This window comes from Peromyscus maniculatus, chromosome 1 (genome assembly GCF_049852395.1).
Source record: "Peromyscus maniculatus bairdii isolate BWxNUB_F1_BW_parent chromosome 1, HU_Pman_BW_mat_3.1, whole genome shotgun sequence".
Classification (NCBI taxonomy): Eukaryota; Metazoa; Chordata; class Mammalia; order Rodentia; family Cricetidae; genus Peromyscus; species Peromyscus maniculatus.
In genome coordinates, this window is record NC_134852.1 from 132,071,027 (window position 1) to 132,084,802 (window position 13,776).

General features: G+C 48.2%; 1 protein-coding gene across 1 annotated transcript in view; it reads right to left on the minus strand.

The window, feature by feature from the left end:
• The window catches only part of Cog7 (component of oligomeric golgi complex 7), a 73,355-nt gene that overhangs the window by 17,598 nt on the left and 41,981 nt on the right, over positions 1 to 13,776 (minus strand). The window contains exons 10-13 of the mRNA XM_006980339.4: positions 10,545 to 10,661; positions 8,345 to 8,410; positions 4,244 to 4,430; positions 2,751 to 2,891 (exon numbers count right to left, since the gene is read on the minus strand). Coding sequence (XP_006980401.1) covers positions 2,751 to 2,891; positions 4,244 to 4,430; positions 8,345 to 8,410; positions 10,545 to 10,661 — 511 coding nt within the window. The remainder of the gene's footprint in view (positions 1 to 2,750; positions 2,892 to 4,243; positions 4,431 to 8,344; positions 8,411 to 10,544; positions 10,662 to 13,776) is intronic.

Genomic DNA, 13,776 nt, shown 5'->3' on the forward strand with positions numbered 1-13,776 from the left:
GTGTAGATTATTTCTTAATTGTTCAAGATTTATTTAAACTGCCCTTCAAAAGGGCTTTTCTACTCATCTGTCAGCAGGTAATACAGGTAAACGTCAATAATCTATTCTGAATTGAACATGGTGTTGGTTAATAGTCTTAAAATACAAAGGGGCAATACAATTTACCTGCCAACGTTCAACACAAACAGCAGTGACCAGGGTTTTCTTTTCAAATCCTCCAGGCTCGAGTGTTTGCCTTGGTATTGTGTGTTGGATGCTGGCTCCCACACAAGTCTTTCTAATCACCAAAGCTAACCTGGTCTATCCCAGTGTCCCAGGACTGTGGTAAAGCCTGAACCAAAAGTGGGGATTCCAGCAACTGGGCGATGAGTCACAACAAGGAACTCTGGAAAGCAGAAATGGAGGCGAAAGGACAGGTGGGAGCCTGTTTCAGGGTGGAACTGACACAGTGTGGACCGACAGCTGTGAAGTGAGGCCAACATCTTAAACTATGACAAAAATAACGCAGTAAGAACACAGGCCCGCAGGATGGCTCAGTGGTAAAGTGCTTGCTATCAGAGCCTAGAGACACAAGTCCTACCGTTTCATTTAGTTTCTCTTCAATTTTAATTAGTTCAATCCAAATAAGACTATAATCTATATTCATATTGCTTTTTTGTTTGGTTTGGTTTAGTTTTTTGTTTTCTGGTTTTTTTGGTTTTTTTTGGTTTTTCAAGACAGGGTTTCTCTCTGTGTAGCTTTGCGCCTTTCCTAGAGCTCGCTCTGTAGCCCAGGCTGGCCTCGAACTCACAAAGATCCACCTGCCTCTGCCTCCCGAGTGCTGGGATTAAAGGCATGCGCCACCACCGCCTGGCTTGGTTTAGTTTTTGAGATAAAGTCTCACTATAAAGCCTATGGCTGTTGTAAAGCTCACTTTGTAGCCCAGGCTGGCCTTGAACCCATAGAGATCTGCCTGCGACTGCCTTCTGAGGGCTGGGATCAAAGGAGTGTAACACTCTTTTAAAGATAACATGTATAATATAACTCCATGTGTCCTTTGGGTTCATTTCTATAGACATTTGCTCAGCCTGAGATACACTTGAGTATGCATGGGATTGCATGCTACTCACATTTTAGATGGTGGCATTTTAAAGGGATTTAAATGAATATGAATATAATTTTTACTTTAAAGATCTAATTAAGCCCCTTCTCTTAGAAAATGAGAAGCATAGCTAACTGGAGGTGTATGCCTATAACCCCAGATTTAAAAGGCTGAGACAGAAGGCTTGTAAGTTTGAGATCAGCTTAGGAGACCTTGTCTCAAAACACAGGTGTGGGGGGGGGGGTCCCTGGAGAAATGTCTTAGCAGTTAAGAGCACTTGCTGCTCTTGTAGAGGACCCAGGTTCAGTTTCCAGCACCCACATGGTGGCTTATAACCATCTGTAACTCCAGTTTCAGGGGATCCAGTCCCATCTTCTGGCCTCTGTGGGCACTGTACACACATGGCACATGTACATACGCACATTTATACACATAAATTAAAGCTCTCTCCAGTGCTGCCCTCAGTGCTGGAAGCACAAACTCCAACTGCAGCTGACACCACCGAATCTCACAGAATGAAAATCAGAGTCTCGGGGTGGAATGAACATCAAACCCACAGAGGGGCTGAGACTTGACCAAGGCTATCCAGGGAGGGGCTCTTCACACGATTTCTAGAGGGCAACAGAAAGCCATGGCCTTGTAACTATACCATGCGAGTCATTGCCGTTTCCTGAAAGGACCTGTGTGCCATAAGAAGCACAGAGGTAACGGGCCTTCCCAAACATTATCTCCCACAGAAGCAGAACTGAACAGACCGGGGGAGCTGGTGAGACAACTGACCAGGGTGCTGTCCTGCCTAGCAACCCAGAAGAAAGCAGCGGGATCTGAACCAGGGAGAGACAGGAGAGCGGAGAAGATGTGACCGCTGGGCAGCTCCTCCAAAGGCAACTGGGACAAGCAGAGAAGGGGAAGCGGGCATGAGGCAAGGGCAGGGAGACCACTCTGACACAGGCACACCGGACGTATGGAGGAAGAAGGTAGCAGCTCAGAGCAAGATGTGGCCTGCAATCCTAGCACCGCCCAACTAAGGCAGAAGGTCACAACTTCAAGGTCAGCCAGGGCAACAGAGCCAGTGAACAAGCAAAAGAGGCCTCCTCGGAAACAGGATCAAGGCAGATAAGGCATTCTCCTGCCCAAGAGCCGGAACTGTTCCCTCTGGCAGGACCACCCAACATCAGAAGATAGGGGCTCTGTGGACCAGGGGTCACAGCAGCACACAGCCTCTGAAAAGGCAGAAAAGGCAGGCCTGCCAGTGGGAAAGGTGAACAAGCAATACTGACAAGCTTCAGAAAGCTGAGCGTGACGGTATACACCTGCAGTCACAGCACTTGGAGGCTGAGGCAGAGGATGTTGAGATTCAGGCCAGTCTGAGCTACATGGTAAGACCCTGTCTCAGATAATGACAACCCATCACCACCACCACCACCACCATCATCATCATCGCCATCATCATCTTATAAAATGGCCTCTCAATAGAGTGTTTGAGTAACTACAATTAAGATGAGAAATTCATGCCAAGCCAGAGACTGAAATGACAAAGTGACTCTGCTGACCCACCCCCTCACCCTCCCACCCCCCCACATCTCATGGCGGGGAGGGAGAAGATCCTGGCATAGGTCGAGCCTATGCAGAACCCGGGAGCACAGACACTGCAGTCAGTGGAACTTACATCCATCCTGGAAACGAGCAGCAGCTGCTGTTTGATGCGCAGGAAGACCGAGTCGAAAGCCAGCTGGTGAGCCTGCTGGTTCAGCCGGGTCAGGGCTGTGCGTGATGCAGACAGCAGGCTGTGATTACTGGACCCCTTCTCCTGAGACAGGAGAAGGCAAAGGCAGTTAAGTCCCCAGACGAGGTCATCACTAGTTAGAAGTGTTGGAGAGTGACTACGTGGGACACAGTGAACGGCTTCTGCAACAGTGCTCCCCAAGCCTGGCTATGCCCCCCTCACCCCCCAGGAAAAGGAGGACTGGAAGATTCACAAGCTCCAAAATACTGAACTCATGAGGATTGACATCACTTCCCAGGTGACTCTGACGCATTTTCCAACATGAGTTTACGGATTTGCAGTTTAGGAAAACCTAACTTGTGACTGACTATCCCTTGGGGACTGAGGAGGGAGTGGGAAAGATCGTGTCCTCACATATAAACAAGAGTGATGGGCAGAACTCTGATTCCCGGAGAGGTCAGGTCAGTCACCCCTGGCTGAAAGCCAGAGTATGTACAACCTGTATGAGTCCTGGGAATCCATACAGCCTGAGAAAATACAGGGATGGAAAATGTAACCTTAGTTCTTGTGATTATAAATGGACCGATTACAACAGACATAAATCAGATTAGCAATAAAGATAAACAGAGCTGGTTTAACTTAATCTCAGAAACATGGATGAATGCGTTTGGAGAATTGCTTTAAGAAGTGTGTTTGTCAAGCTCAAGTGCAGCCCGTGGTGGGCCAAGGTGCAGAGATGGGGACACTCTCGGGAAACAAGAGTGGGCCTCAATGCACGGTCCACCCCGGAGCACTGCACCAGCAGGAGAGCTGCGGGCTGCATCTGGTAGCATAAGAATACATGGAGGGGTGCTCTGACCCTGGTGCCCACAGTCCTCTTACAACCCTGCGGGGCATGCCTAGGAGCTGGGTGACTCACTCCATTTTCTGGGAAGCCCTCTTGTCCCTGGATCCAAGGGGCCTAAAGCTCAAAGCCAAGGTCAGCTTCATGGCAGACAGACCAAGGCTTCAAAGACTACCCAGAAGGGGACCCCACTCCCAAAATGCTCCTCTTTACAGGCTCACTCTAACTGCAGACAGCACACATCTGATCCCCTGGCTGCCACTCAGTAAAGGGGGTTGTCACTACATGAGGACCAGGGGTTCCCACTGCCGTAGTCTCACAGACAAGTTTATCTCTAAATGGAGCAACAGTAAGCTTCCTGGACAATTCTCAAGCCTGGCTTTCATCCATAAAAAGACCCATCCACCCGACTCCTACAGCTTTATCTCAGTGAGTTCCAACCCAGTGGCGGTTCCCAGCTCCTTAAAACCTCACATACAGGAGACAGAGAGAAGGCAGGGCCTGCAAACAGAGACAGAAACCTGGCACCAGGGGAGAGAGAGTGACATGGGAAGGTTTCATTTGTACGAGTGCTGCTGGGCTGATCTCATACCTTGAGGGTATAAAGTATTTCCATTAAACTGGCATATTCAGCAGGGTTATCTTTCTGGAGGTAATTATATTCCTGCCATGGGTTCTTGGCAGGGCTCTTCTTGTCTGTCAAGATGCTGTCTTGGAATCCTGCCAGGCTCCGAGGGCTGTAGGAGTCAGACAGATACTTCCCCGCTGTGGACAGGACCCTGAAAGGAAAATGGTGAGCATTGTGCCCAGAGCTGGCTGTACTGAGCTTCTTCCTAAATGCAGGACACCCTCATGGGGTAGACAGAATTCAGGTCTGCTTTATACAGAAATGAAGACATCTTTCTTCATTTAAGAATGAGCTGGGCCTCAGATGCAGAAAAGAAACCAGGGTTAACACTGAAATCAACTTTAATCCTCTTAACATTTATGCCACCAGAAGACACCATCTTGTTGCTGTGGGCAGTGCTTAGCTTGATGCCATCTGGAATACTCTTCACGTCCTCACTCCTTGGGCATCGTGGCATGGAAGAGTCCAATATTGTGTGACCCACTGGCTAACTGCATGTCTATTTATCCTCGGAATACCTTCCCCATACACTGGACTATAATGCTGGTATTCATTGGCACACCACGAAGTTTACTTTTGTGGCTTGGATGCTACAGGGAGATCTATTGAGAGAAGCTGGCACTCTGCAGAGTCTTCAAGAAAGAAGAACGCCGCGGGGAGTGTCTCCGTGCTAATCCACCTGTGGTACTTCCGTGGAGCTGAGTCTCTACGAACAAGGACGACGCTGGGACCGCTCTTCTCCCTCGGCCCACTCTTACCATCCAGCCTCCATGCTGAATGTGTGCAGAATTATGGGAGAAGAAGAGGTACTGTGATGACCCCAAATGCAGCTAACTCCCTGACCCTCCCTTCCAAATATTTCTTACGAAAGCAATTGCTTTGGACATGCCAGGTTTTAGACTGCACTCACTTATTAAAAAGCAGGATGAGGCATATACCTGAAATTCCAGTACTCAGGAGGCTGAGGCAGGAGAAATACAAGTTTGAAGCAAACCTAGACCCTATATCAAGGAAATAAAACAAAAGCAGGCGTGGTGACGTGTGCCTTCAATCCCAGCACCTAGAGGCAGACACTGGTGGATCTCTGGGAGTTAGTTCCAGGTCTGCAGGGATAAACAGTTAGACCCTATCTTCAAGATAAAAGGGCCGAAAAGGAACCAACAGATCAGCAGCCCCAAGCTTGCTGAACAACACTGCAGTCAGGGGCTTGCTTGCTCAGAAACCTGCATACTCAAGCTGCTCCCCACCTCCTCCCGAGGCTCAAGCTGGCACTCCCACTGCTGAATCCCACCAGCGATTCGGTCGGCTCCTCTGTCTGTGTGAGAAACTGTGGCCCACCCCTAACCACCTCCCTCAGACTGCACCCTCAGGTGTGGACTGAAGAAGTACTCTAACCGTCCCTTCCCCTCCCTTCCTCAGTCTGCCTCATCCACCTCATCCACCCCAGCTTTCCAAAGGGCAAGTCTGGTTTTGCCTTTTTTCCAGAAGCAGCCTCAGCTCTCCAGGATAAACTAAAACATGCAAAAGCCGATTCCTCACCACCTCACGTGGTCTCTGCTCACCCACTGCCCCCACACACACACTCACACACTCTCCCTGCTGAGTGTGTCCCTCAGGAGGTCCCCAGGCTCTGCCCTCCCCGGGACACTTGGTCCTTCGCTGCTGGCGGCCTCTTGCCTCTGTGTGCACCCACCAGAGGCTTTCCTCACACCTCCTGTACAATGGTAAGAACAGAATGAAGCGGCTGCACCGCCCAACCCTAGCAGCTAGCACGTGCCTGACACGTGTGGGTTCAGCAGCCGCACGTGGGTAACCAGGAGCCTTCGCCACTGCCTCCTGGGGTCAGCTCTCCTCTCTTCCACGGAGTCACAGGAATATACGCTTCCATCTCAGGCAGCCCATGGGCATCCGGCCTCCCTGGACTAGCTTGCCATCCAAGCTAAAGAAATCAAAGCAGGCTAGAAACGCTTTCTGTAGCAAAGACTAGTTTAAAGTGTCCCTAAGCACAATTCCAACTCAGGAGAACTAACGGCATCTGCTCTTAGCCTCCTCTCCACACGGACATCACTAGACGACCTCATCACTAGTGTACCAATGTGCCTGGCGAGTGCAGCCAGTGTGCACTCAGGAGGGAAGGTTATAATCTCACCTAGCTCTTCAGTTCATTTCCCTTCAAGACAAGCTATTTCTCTCCTCAGCCCCGGAAGCCTGTACATTTACACTGAATTCCTGAAACCCAACCGTCCATTTGAACTACTCTACAAGGACCTTAAAAATGCAGGCACTCCTAGACTTATAACGGGACTGAGATCCAACAAAGCCTCGTAAGTTGAAAACATCCTGAAGTCTTCAACCTTCTAGGCTCCTAGCTTCTAGGCTCTCAACACCAGAGGGGGCTGACAGGGAGCTTTGGGATGGCTGCTACTGCCCTGCACAGTAGGAAAGGATCACAGCCCGAACGATGCTAGTCTAGAAAAGACCAAAATTTGAAACACATTTTCTCCTGAATGTGCAGCATGTAGCCAAAGCATCATCAACAGAACCATCATATGCCAGGGATGTTTGTACCAGTGCTCTAAAGGAAAGTGGTGAGCACCAGGAAGGTCCAGAGAAGCCATAGCAATCTTCCTGAATCTTACCCAAGTCACCCAGGAGAGAAGTGACAGCCAGCTCTGCTTTACACAGCCCATAGGCCTTTGCAAAGAGACCTTAGGAGTGACAGTCGATGTCAGTCAAATCCAGAGCGTCTGCTCTGCCTTACCATGTGCCGCCCCTGGGGAGTGGCTCTGTGAGAGTCTGGGTTCTAAGGTGAGACAGATGGGAGATAAGATAAGCTTTACAGGGTGGCTGCCACACACCGAGCAGTGCCCCAGATGGGAACACAGATGGTGACTGTCCCCAGGCTCAGTGCTTCCAGGATGACATCATTCTTTCAGAGGCTGTGTGGTCTCTCACTGAAGCAGAATCAGCCTTTTAGCTTCTCTCTAGGCTGCAAACTGCAGCTACAAGCTCATCATCCCCATAGCCACCCAGTCCTCACTCACCTTCCTAACCAAAACCTTCCTGACCCTTTGCAAGGCAAACGATTAAGGACAATTACTGTGTCCTGAGAAGGAGAGATGGCTAACACATATATTCAGAGTAATGCCAGTGTAAGGACAGACAAACGGAAGTGTAGGAACAACACTCACAAATTCTGATGACAACAAAGTTAAAATCAACACTTCTCTCAGCTAGGTATGGTAGTGCGCCTTTAATCCCAACCCCAGCACTTGGGAGGTAGAGGCAAGTGGATCTCTGTGAGTTCAAGGCTAGCTGTTCTATACAGTGAGTTTTAGGACAGCCTGGGTTACATAGTAAAGACCTGTCTAAACACACACACACACACACACACACACACACACAAACACACGCATTAAGTAACTGTTAAGCAACAACCACCCCACACACCAGGCTTCTTTTTTCCCACAGGATGAAGGAACAAGGAAGCTGGAAAGGTGGCAGGGAACCGTCTGAATGGGAGGCAACGCTGGATCACATATAAAGAAAGCCCTGGCAATATCAGAGGAGAGACAGGAGGCTGGAATGGGTCTTTCTTAGCGCAGACTCCAAAACTCTCCTTCGATTCTCAGCCCTCGGCAGAATTCTACTCCAGGACATGGACTGCAGGCTGCCTGGGTTAGTTTCAATCCTCTGGGCTTGTCTGGGGGCCTTAGTCACCACTCGTAACACGGTCTCTATGAGGAAATTTATTTTGAGCCCAATAACTGACCATAAGTAGAAGCCTAACCCACATATAATTGGGAAACAACGTGTACTATTTCCTCATCTGGACCGGCGCCTCCATATCTAACCAGATTTATGTGACTACTGCCAAGTAGGATGAGCCTTGCCCTTTTAGGTGTTCAATAAATGTTTAATGATGACAGTAATGACACCTCGTATCGAGGGACAGGCGGTCCTCCAGGCCTGTGGCTTTCAGATTCTGTCCCTGTACCGGATCCAATACCGCCCAGGCCAAACCCCAGGGAATGAAGGGCAAGGGGACGGAGGATGCCCCCCTACCTGCTGGCTAGCTGCTGCTCGAAGTCCCCACACTGGCGCAGGAGCTCTCCACAGGTGGCTATGATCCTAAAGAGAACACAGAGCACTTCAAGCTCAAGTACTACCGGGCATGCCAGCGTTTACAGGACAAACACAGACTCATTCATAAAAATTCTAACTATTTGCTCCTTCTGATGGCACTGCCTCCCTGGAAGGTTTCATCACATATAATGAATGTCGCCGGTTCCTCCTCATGGCCTCCATGTTACTAACACTTTTGCTGTGAATCACAGCTCTACCCAATGCTACCTCAGTTTCACAGTTCCAAAACACTGGGTTTTTACTTTAAGAAAATTGGCCGGAAGTACTCATTATTTAAAATTTGAAAGTGAGATGTATTATTCAATACCTACTAGACAGCTACTCTTTGCATAGAAAACTGTCTCCCTCTCACACATGGAAGGCAGATGTTGATCCACCCGTTCGTTTCTCAGAGATAAGCCCGAATGGCTATCACGTCTGCGTTTCATAACCTTTTCATTTTGAAGTAATATCATGCCAGCCCGCAGATTCTAGTTACTGGTCCTTCTTCAGCAAACCCATTAGGTTGGGACAAATCCAAAGATTCAAAACATCTCAAGCCTAGTTAACTTTTAACTCTCTCTGAAAGTGCCTGTCATCACCAGGGTATCTGGGCATTCCATCATGAGAAAGGTTTATGAGAAAGTAAAATATTCCACTCAACTCAGGTGCACCAGAATAGCCGTGTGCAGAGTATTTCCTGGTATGCCAAGACCCCACAGGAGAGGGGATGAAGTTAGCACCCAAAGCATCACAGTCCATAAACATAAAGCCCAGAATAGAGACCATGAGATGGTGGTAACCCAAGATGATCTTGGGTAATCCTGGTTCACCCGGACCACCTTCAGTGGCTGTCTGAGCTCTGGCGTTCACAGCATGTACCATGATGATACATGCGGTGAATGCCATGTGGCACACCCAGGCAGTGGGGCCGGGGTCAGGCCAGACGTGTAAGTGGAGTGGATGAAGCAGGTCAGCTGAAGAACAGCTTGAAACAGCTGGAATCCAGCTCCATAAAAAGCAGTTTCTCTAAACACACCAGGCAGCAGCCTCAGCTGCTGACCCACTCAGTGCCACCGCCTCAGATTCTGTAGGCAATTTCAGAGATCTGGATTGTGTTCAATGTGTTTTACCTGTTGGCAACTAATGTAAAATTCTTTTAAATGCCATGTGATAAGTGGTGTCTGTGGGTCAGAGACTTTTCAGCTGAACACGCCAGGGCCAAACCTTCCTAAGACACTGCTGATCACACTCCCCAGGTACTGACTGGCATGTCTACCTAGTGGCCCAAAAGTCCCATGAGCTCTTCAGAGTGCAGCTGTTGACAACATGAGAGGCTCAGCTCGAGGCCTGCCCCTCAGCTCCTGCAGGATTCTTTCCAAGGGCATTCTCGTAAGTGCTGTGGTTCTTAGACCCGAAACAGGACAGACCAGCTCAGCTGTACACTCCAAAATACAGCTGTATACTTAAGCTTTGGAAGAAAAAAAAAAAAAAACACAGGTGTGGGGGAAGGGAATCTCATACCACATGTAAGAGTTTGTCATCAAAGAAGACAAGGCATTTGTAAAGAATGTTTTAAAATATTTCACAGGGCTGGAGAGATGGTTCAGTGATAAAGCACTTGCTGCCCTTTCAGAGGACAAAACTTCAGTTCCCAGTACCCGTGCGGTAGATATCTTAACTCTGGTTCCAGTGGATTTGATGCCCCCTTCTGGTCTCCTCTGGTACTGCATGCACATAGTACACAGCCATACATGCAGGCAAAACACTCATATACAGAAAATAAAAAATAAATAAATCTTTAAAAAATATATTTTACAAATTATAAGGATATTTCTGGTATTTTGTTTTGGCAGCTGTTTGGGTTTTTTGTTTATTGGCTGTTTAAATTTAGGTACTATTTTTTAAAAAGGCGCTGAACCAGGATCACACACCTTTGATCCCAGCACTTGGGAGGCCGTGGCAAGCCAAAGCCTGGTCTACATAACCAGTTCCAGAACAGTCAGGACTACACAAGGGAGCCTGTCTCAAAACAAAGAGACAAACAAACAAAGGCACTGAAAGGGGAAAGAGGAGCCCCTCATAAACACATACTGCTTGCTCCATTTGGCACATACTTACACTGCAGCATCCACATTACCTGACGGAGTTCTGGAAAGCAGTCCAGTCTTCCTGGAAAAGGGAGTTGGCAGGAATATCATCCAGTCTGCATTTCTTTCGAATTGACTGCAGCGCATTGGTGAAATGAGACACATACCTAGGGAGGAGAGGAAATAGCAGCTCTAAGGACAGCTGAAATTCCTCAGCTGTGGACAGACTGTCCACCTTGAAAATGTCTTGTCATGGAGTAAGAACACTTAGGAACCTCTGGCTACAGAAAAATGTGGTGATATTGTGTTCCCCAATATACTGTGCACCCTAATAAACTTATCTGGGGTCAGAGAACAGAACAGCCACTGGATATAGAGGCCAGAAAATGGTGGCACTCATGACTTTAATCCTAGCATTCCAAAGGCAGAGATCCGTTTGGATCTCTGTGAGTTCAAGGCCACACCGGAAACAGACAGGCATGGTGACACACGCCTTTAATGCTAGGAAGTGATGACAGGAAGCAGAAAGGTATATAAGGTGTGAGGATTAGGAACTAGAGTCTGTTAAGCTTTTAGGCTTTCAGTAGCAGTTCAGCTGAGATCCATTCCTAATGAGGACTCAGAGGCTTCCAGTCTGAGGAAACAGGATCGGCTGAGGAGTTGTCGAGGTGAGGTTAGCTGTGGCTGGTTCTGTCTCTCTGATCTTCCAGTGTTCACCCCAATATCTGGCTCTGAGTTTGTTTTTATTAATAAGACCTTTTAAGATTAGTGCTACAGAAAAATCTCCAGGCCATTTAATAAAAGACAGAGGGCCCTTAGGGGTGTTCAGGAGGAGGAGGGAGGGGATGGCCACCAAGGAACCCAGTGACCAACAAGCTGAGAGACACCGCTGCCTGATGACTCATGCTAGCACACGCGCTTCTCTGGAAGCAGGTTCTAGAAAGGCTGCAGAACACGCAGCCCACTGTCATGCAGTTACTGACATCCTGGGTACTTCTGCAAGCACATCTTCCAGTCTAGACTAGTCATGGCAGGAAGACCAAAGCTCACTGGCAGGAAAGAGCACCCAGGAGCACAGAGTCAGACTCAAGGTGGAGACCCTCACAGGCTGCTCTGATGGCACTCAGCACACCTCGACTTTAGGCAAGCGCCTCTGTATCTTCAGACCTCAGTTTTCTCATCTCTAAAATGGATTTAATGATGCCTTCTGTATCATCTTACAAATAAATAAAATAGCATACGATCTCTGAAAAGCATGAAATGAAAGTTCTTGGTGAGGTATGCTTTTAAGAATGTAAATTTCCTTGCTATGTCCCAGGGTGGGGGTGGGGGACTGTGTCCTTAGAACATCTGTGCATCACAAGAAGGTTAACCTCCCTCGAACAGAGCAGAATGTGACGCCTGGGCCTGAGAGGGAGGCTGTGTAGAGGCGAGAAGACCTGACCTCGGATACTCCACAACCTGCAGACACTGCCCAACCACTCACCTCCCTTCGCAAAGACCTTCCAAGCAGAGGCCTCCAGAGCAGACTGGCAGGAAAAGTCAGGGGCACAACTGCTTCCTTTGTGGGAAATTAAACAACTGCCAGCAGCTAGCAACTATGACAAACATGACAAGAACAGGCTACTCCTGGGCTGCTGAGCAGACAGGGGATTTCACTGTCCCTCAGTCCAGAATGCAGATCACAGTGTAGATTGTACCCCATTATTTATGTAATAGATTAGACTCTGGTTCGCTTTCAGAATATACAGCTTCAAGTGTCCACCACCAGAGAGCTACTCACTGGTAGAGACTTCAACCATAATCTTTCCCATTCACTGCCGTTAGTTTACGGGAAGCAACAACTCTGAAACTCAGGTCCTAAGGTGCCAGGACCAGGCTGAGCCCAGACTGAGCCAGTTCCAGCATCTCGTGCCTTCCACAGCTGTGAAGTCACTCTTCGTAGCCTTGTATGGGCTAACTTAGTGTGCAGGGCCAGAGCGCACGTCAGGACCTTCATTCTGCCCCATCTTCCCACCCCGCCCCAAGTCCTCCTCTCCCCCGACACTTGAACCCTGACAAAATTAGCTTCAACTCCATTTATAAACTCAGCGATATTGGTAATATCCAAATTCTAGAGACAGTGACCTCACTGCCCCATATACTTTGGCATACAGTAAATTTTAATACAAATATAAATTATTTTTCAATCATGAAAACAACAAAGAGGAGAAAAGTAAATCTGGTAAGTACTCAGAGGAGTAAGAGCTAAAGGAAAGCTCAAGACCTCATTCTCATAGCAGGGAGGTAATAAAGCTGATCAAGTCTTACTCGTTTGCAAAGAAGAATCAGAAAACCAAAAAGAAAGCATTCCAGCATGCTACCTCTGTGGAAAGGACTGAAAGCTGATGGAAGCAGGGCATAGTTTTACATTTTGTGTGTTTTATGCTGGGGGAGAACTATGTCTAAAAGCATTATTTCTACTACCTTACAGAATAGTTTTTAGATCTCAAAAGAAAAGCTCTCCACCCACAAAATCCTGACGATGGCAGGACGGGAAGAGGTTTTTAAAAAGAGGCAGAGTGGGGGGTCACCTGGAAACTTGGCCCAGTGATTAAGAGCACTGGCTGCTCCTACAGAAACCTGGGTTCAGTTCCCAGCACCCACAATCTGTAAGTGCAGTTTCAAGGGATCAATGCTGCCTTCCAACCTCCAGGGATAGCAGACAAGCACGTGGTGTACCAACAGACATGCAGGCAAAACATCCAAACACAAAGTCAACCCAAAATAATAACTAAATAAGTAAACACTACACTTGCTAGTAATGCCTCTCTCCTTCCAGACACACACCAAGGTCCATCTGGACAAACCTCTAACCCGTAAGGCCTCAACAGGGCTGCCTGGGGTGGGGCTGATGGCCACAGCCAAGAACATGGGGCTCACAGGGGCAAGCCTGGTATTTCTGGAATGACAAGAGCTCCCTAACATCCTAAGTAAAACAGCATTCAGTTTAGTACATGAGCCTGGAAATACAGGGCAACTTCGTGGAGAAACAGATTTCCACAGAGGGGTCCTTGGAGAGCACAACAGTGTCTGTGCAGTTCATCAAGTTCACAGCTGGGTAAGACTGTTGACTACTTTTCTCTGCACACCCCAAGGTAGTGTGCATAGATCCTTCCAGCACTCTGAAAGCTATCCATTAGGGTGAAGCTTCCCAGCTGGAGCCAGTTTGGTTTCCCCATATCCTGAGACTCAAATATGTAATGTTTTCAGAAGCAGGGTCTTACAATCAAATTCTGAAGG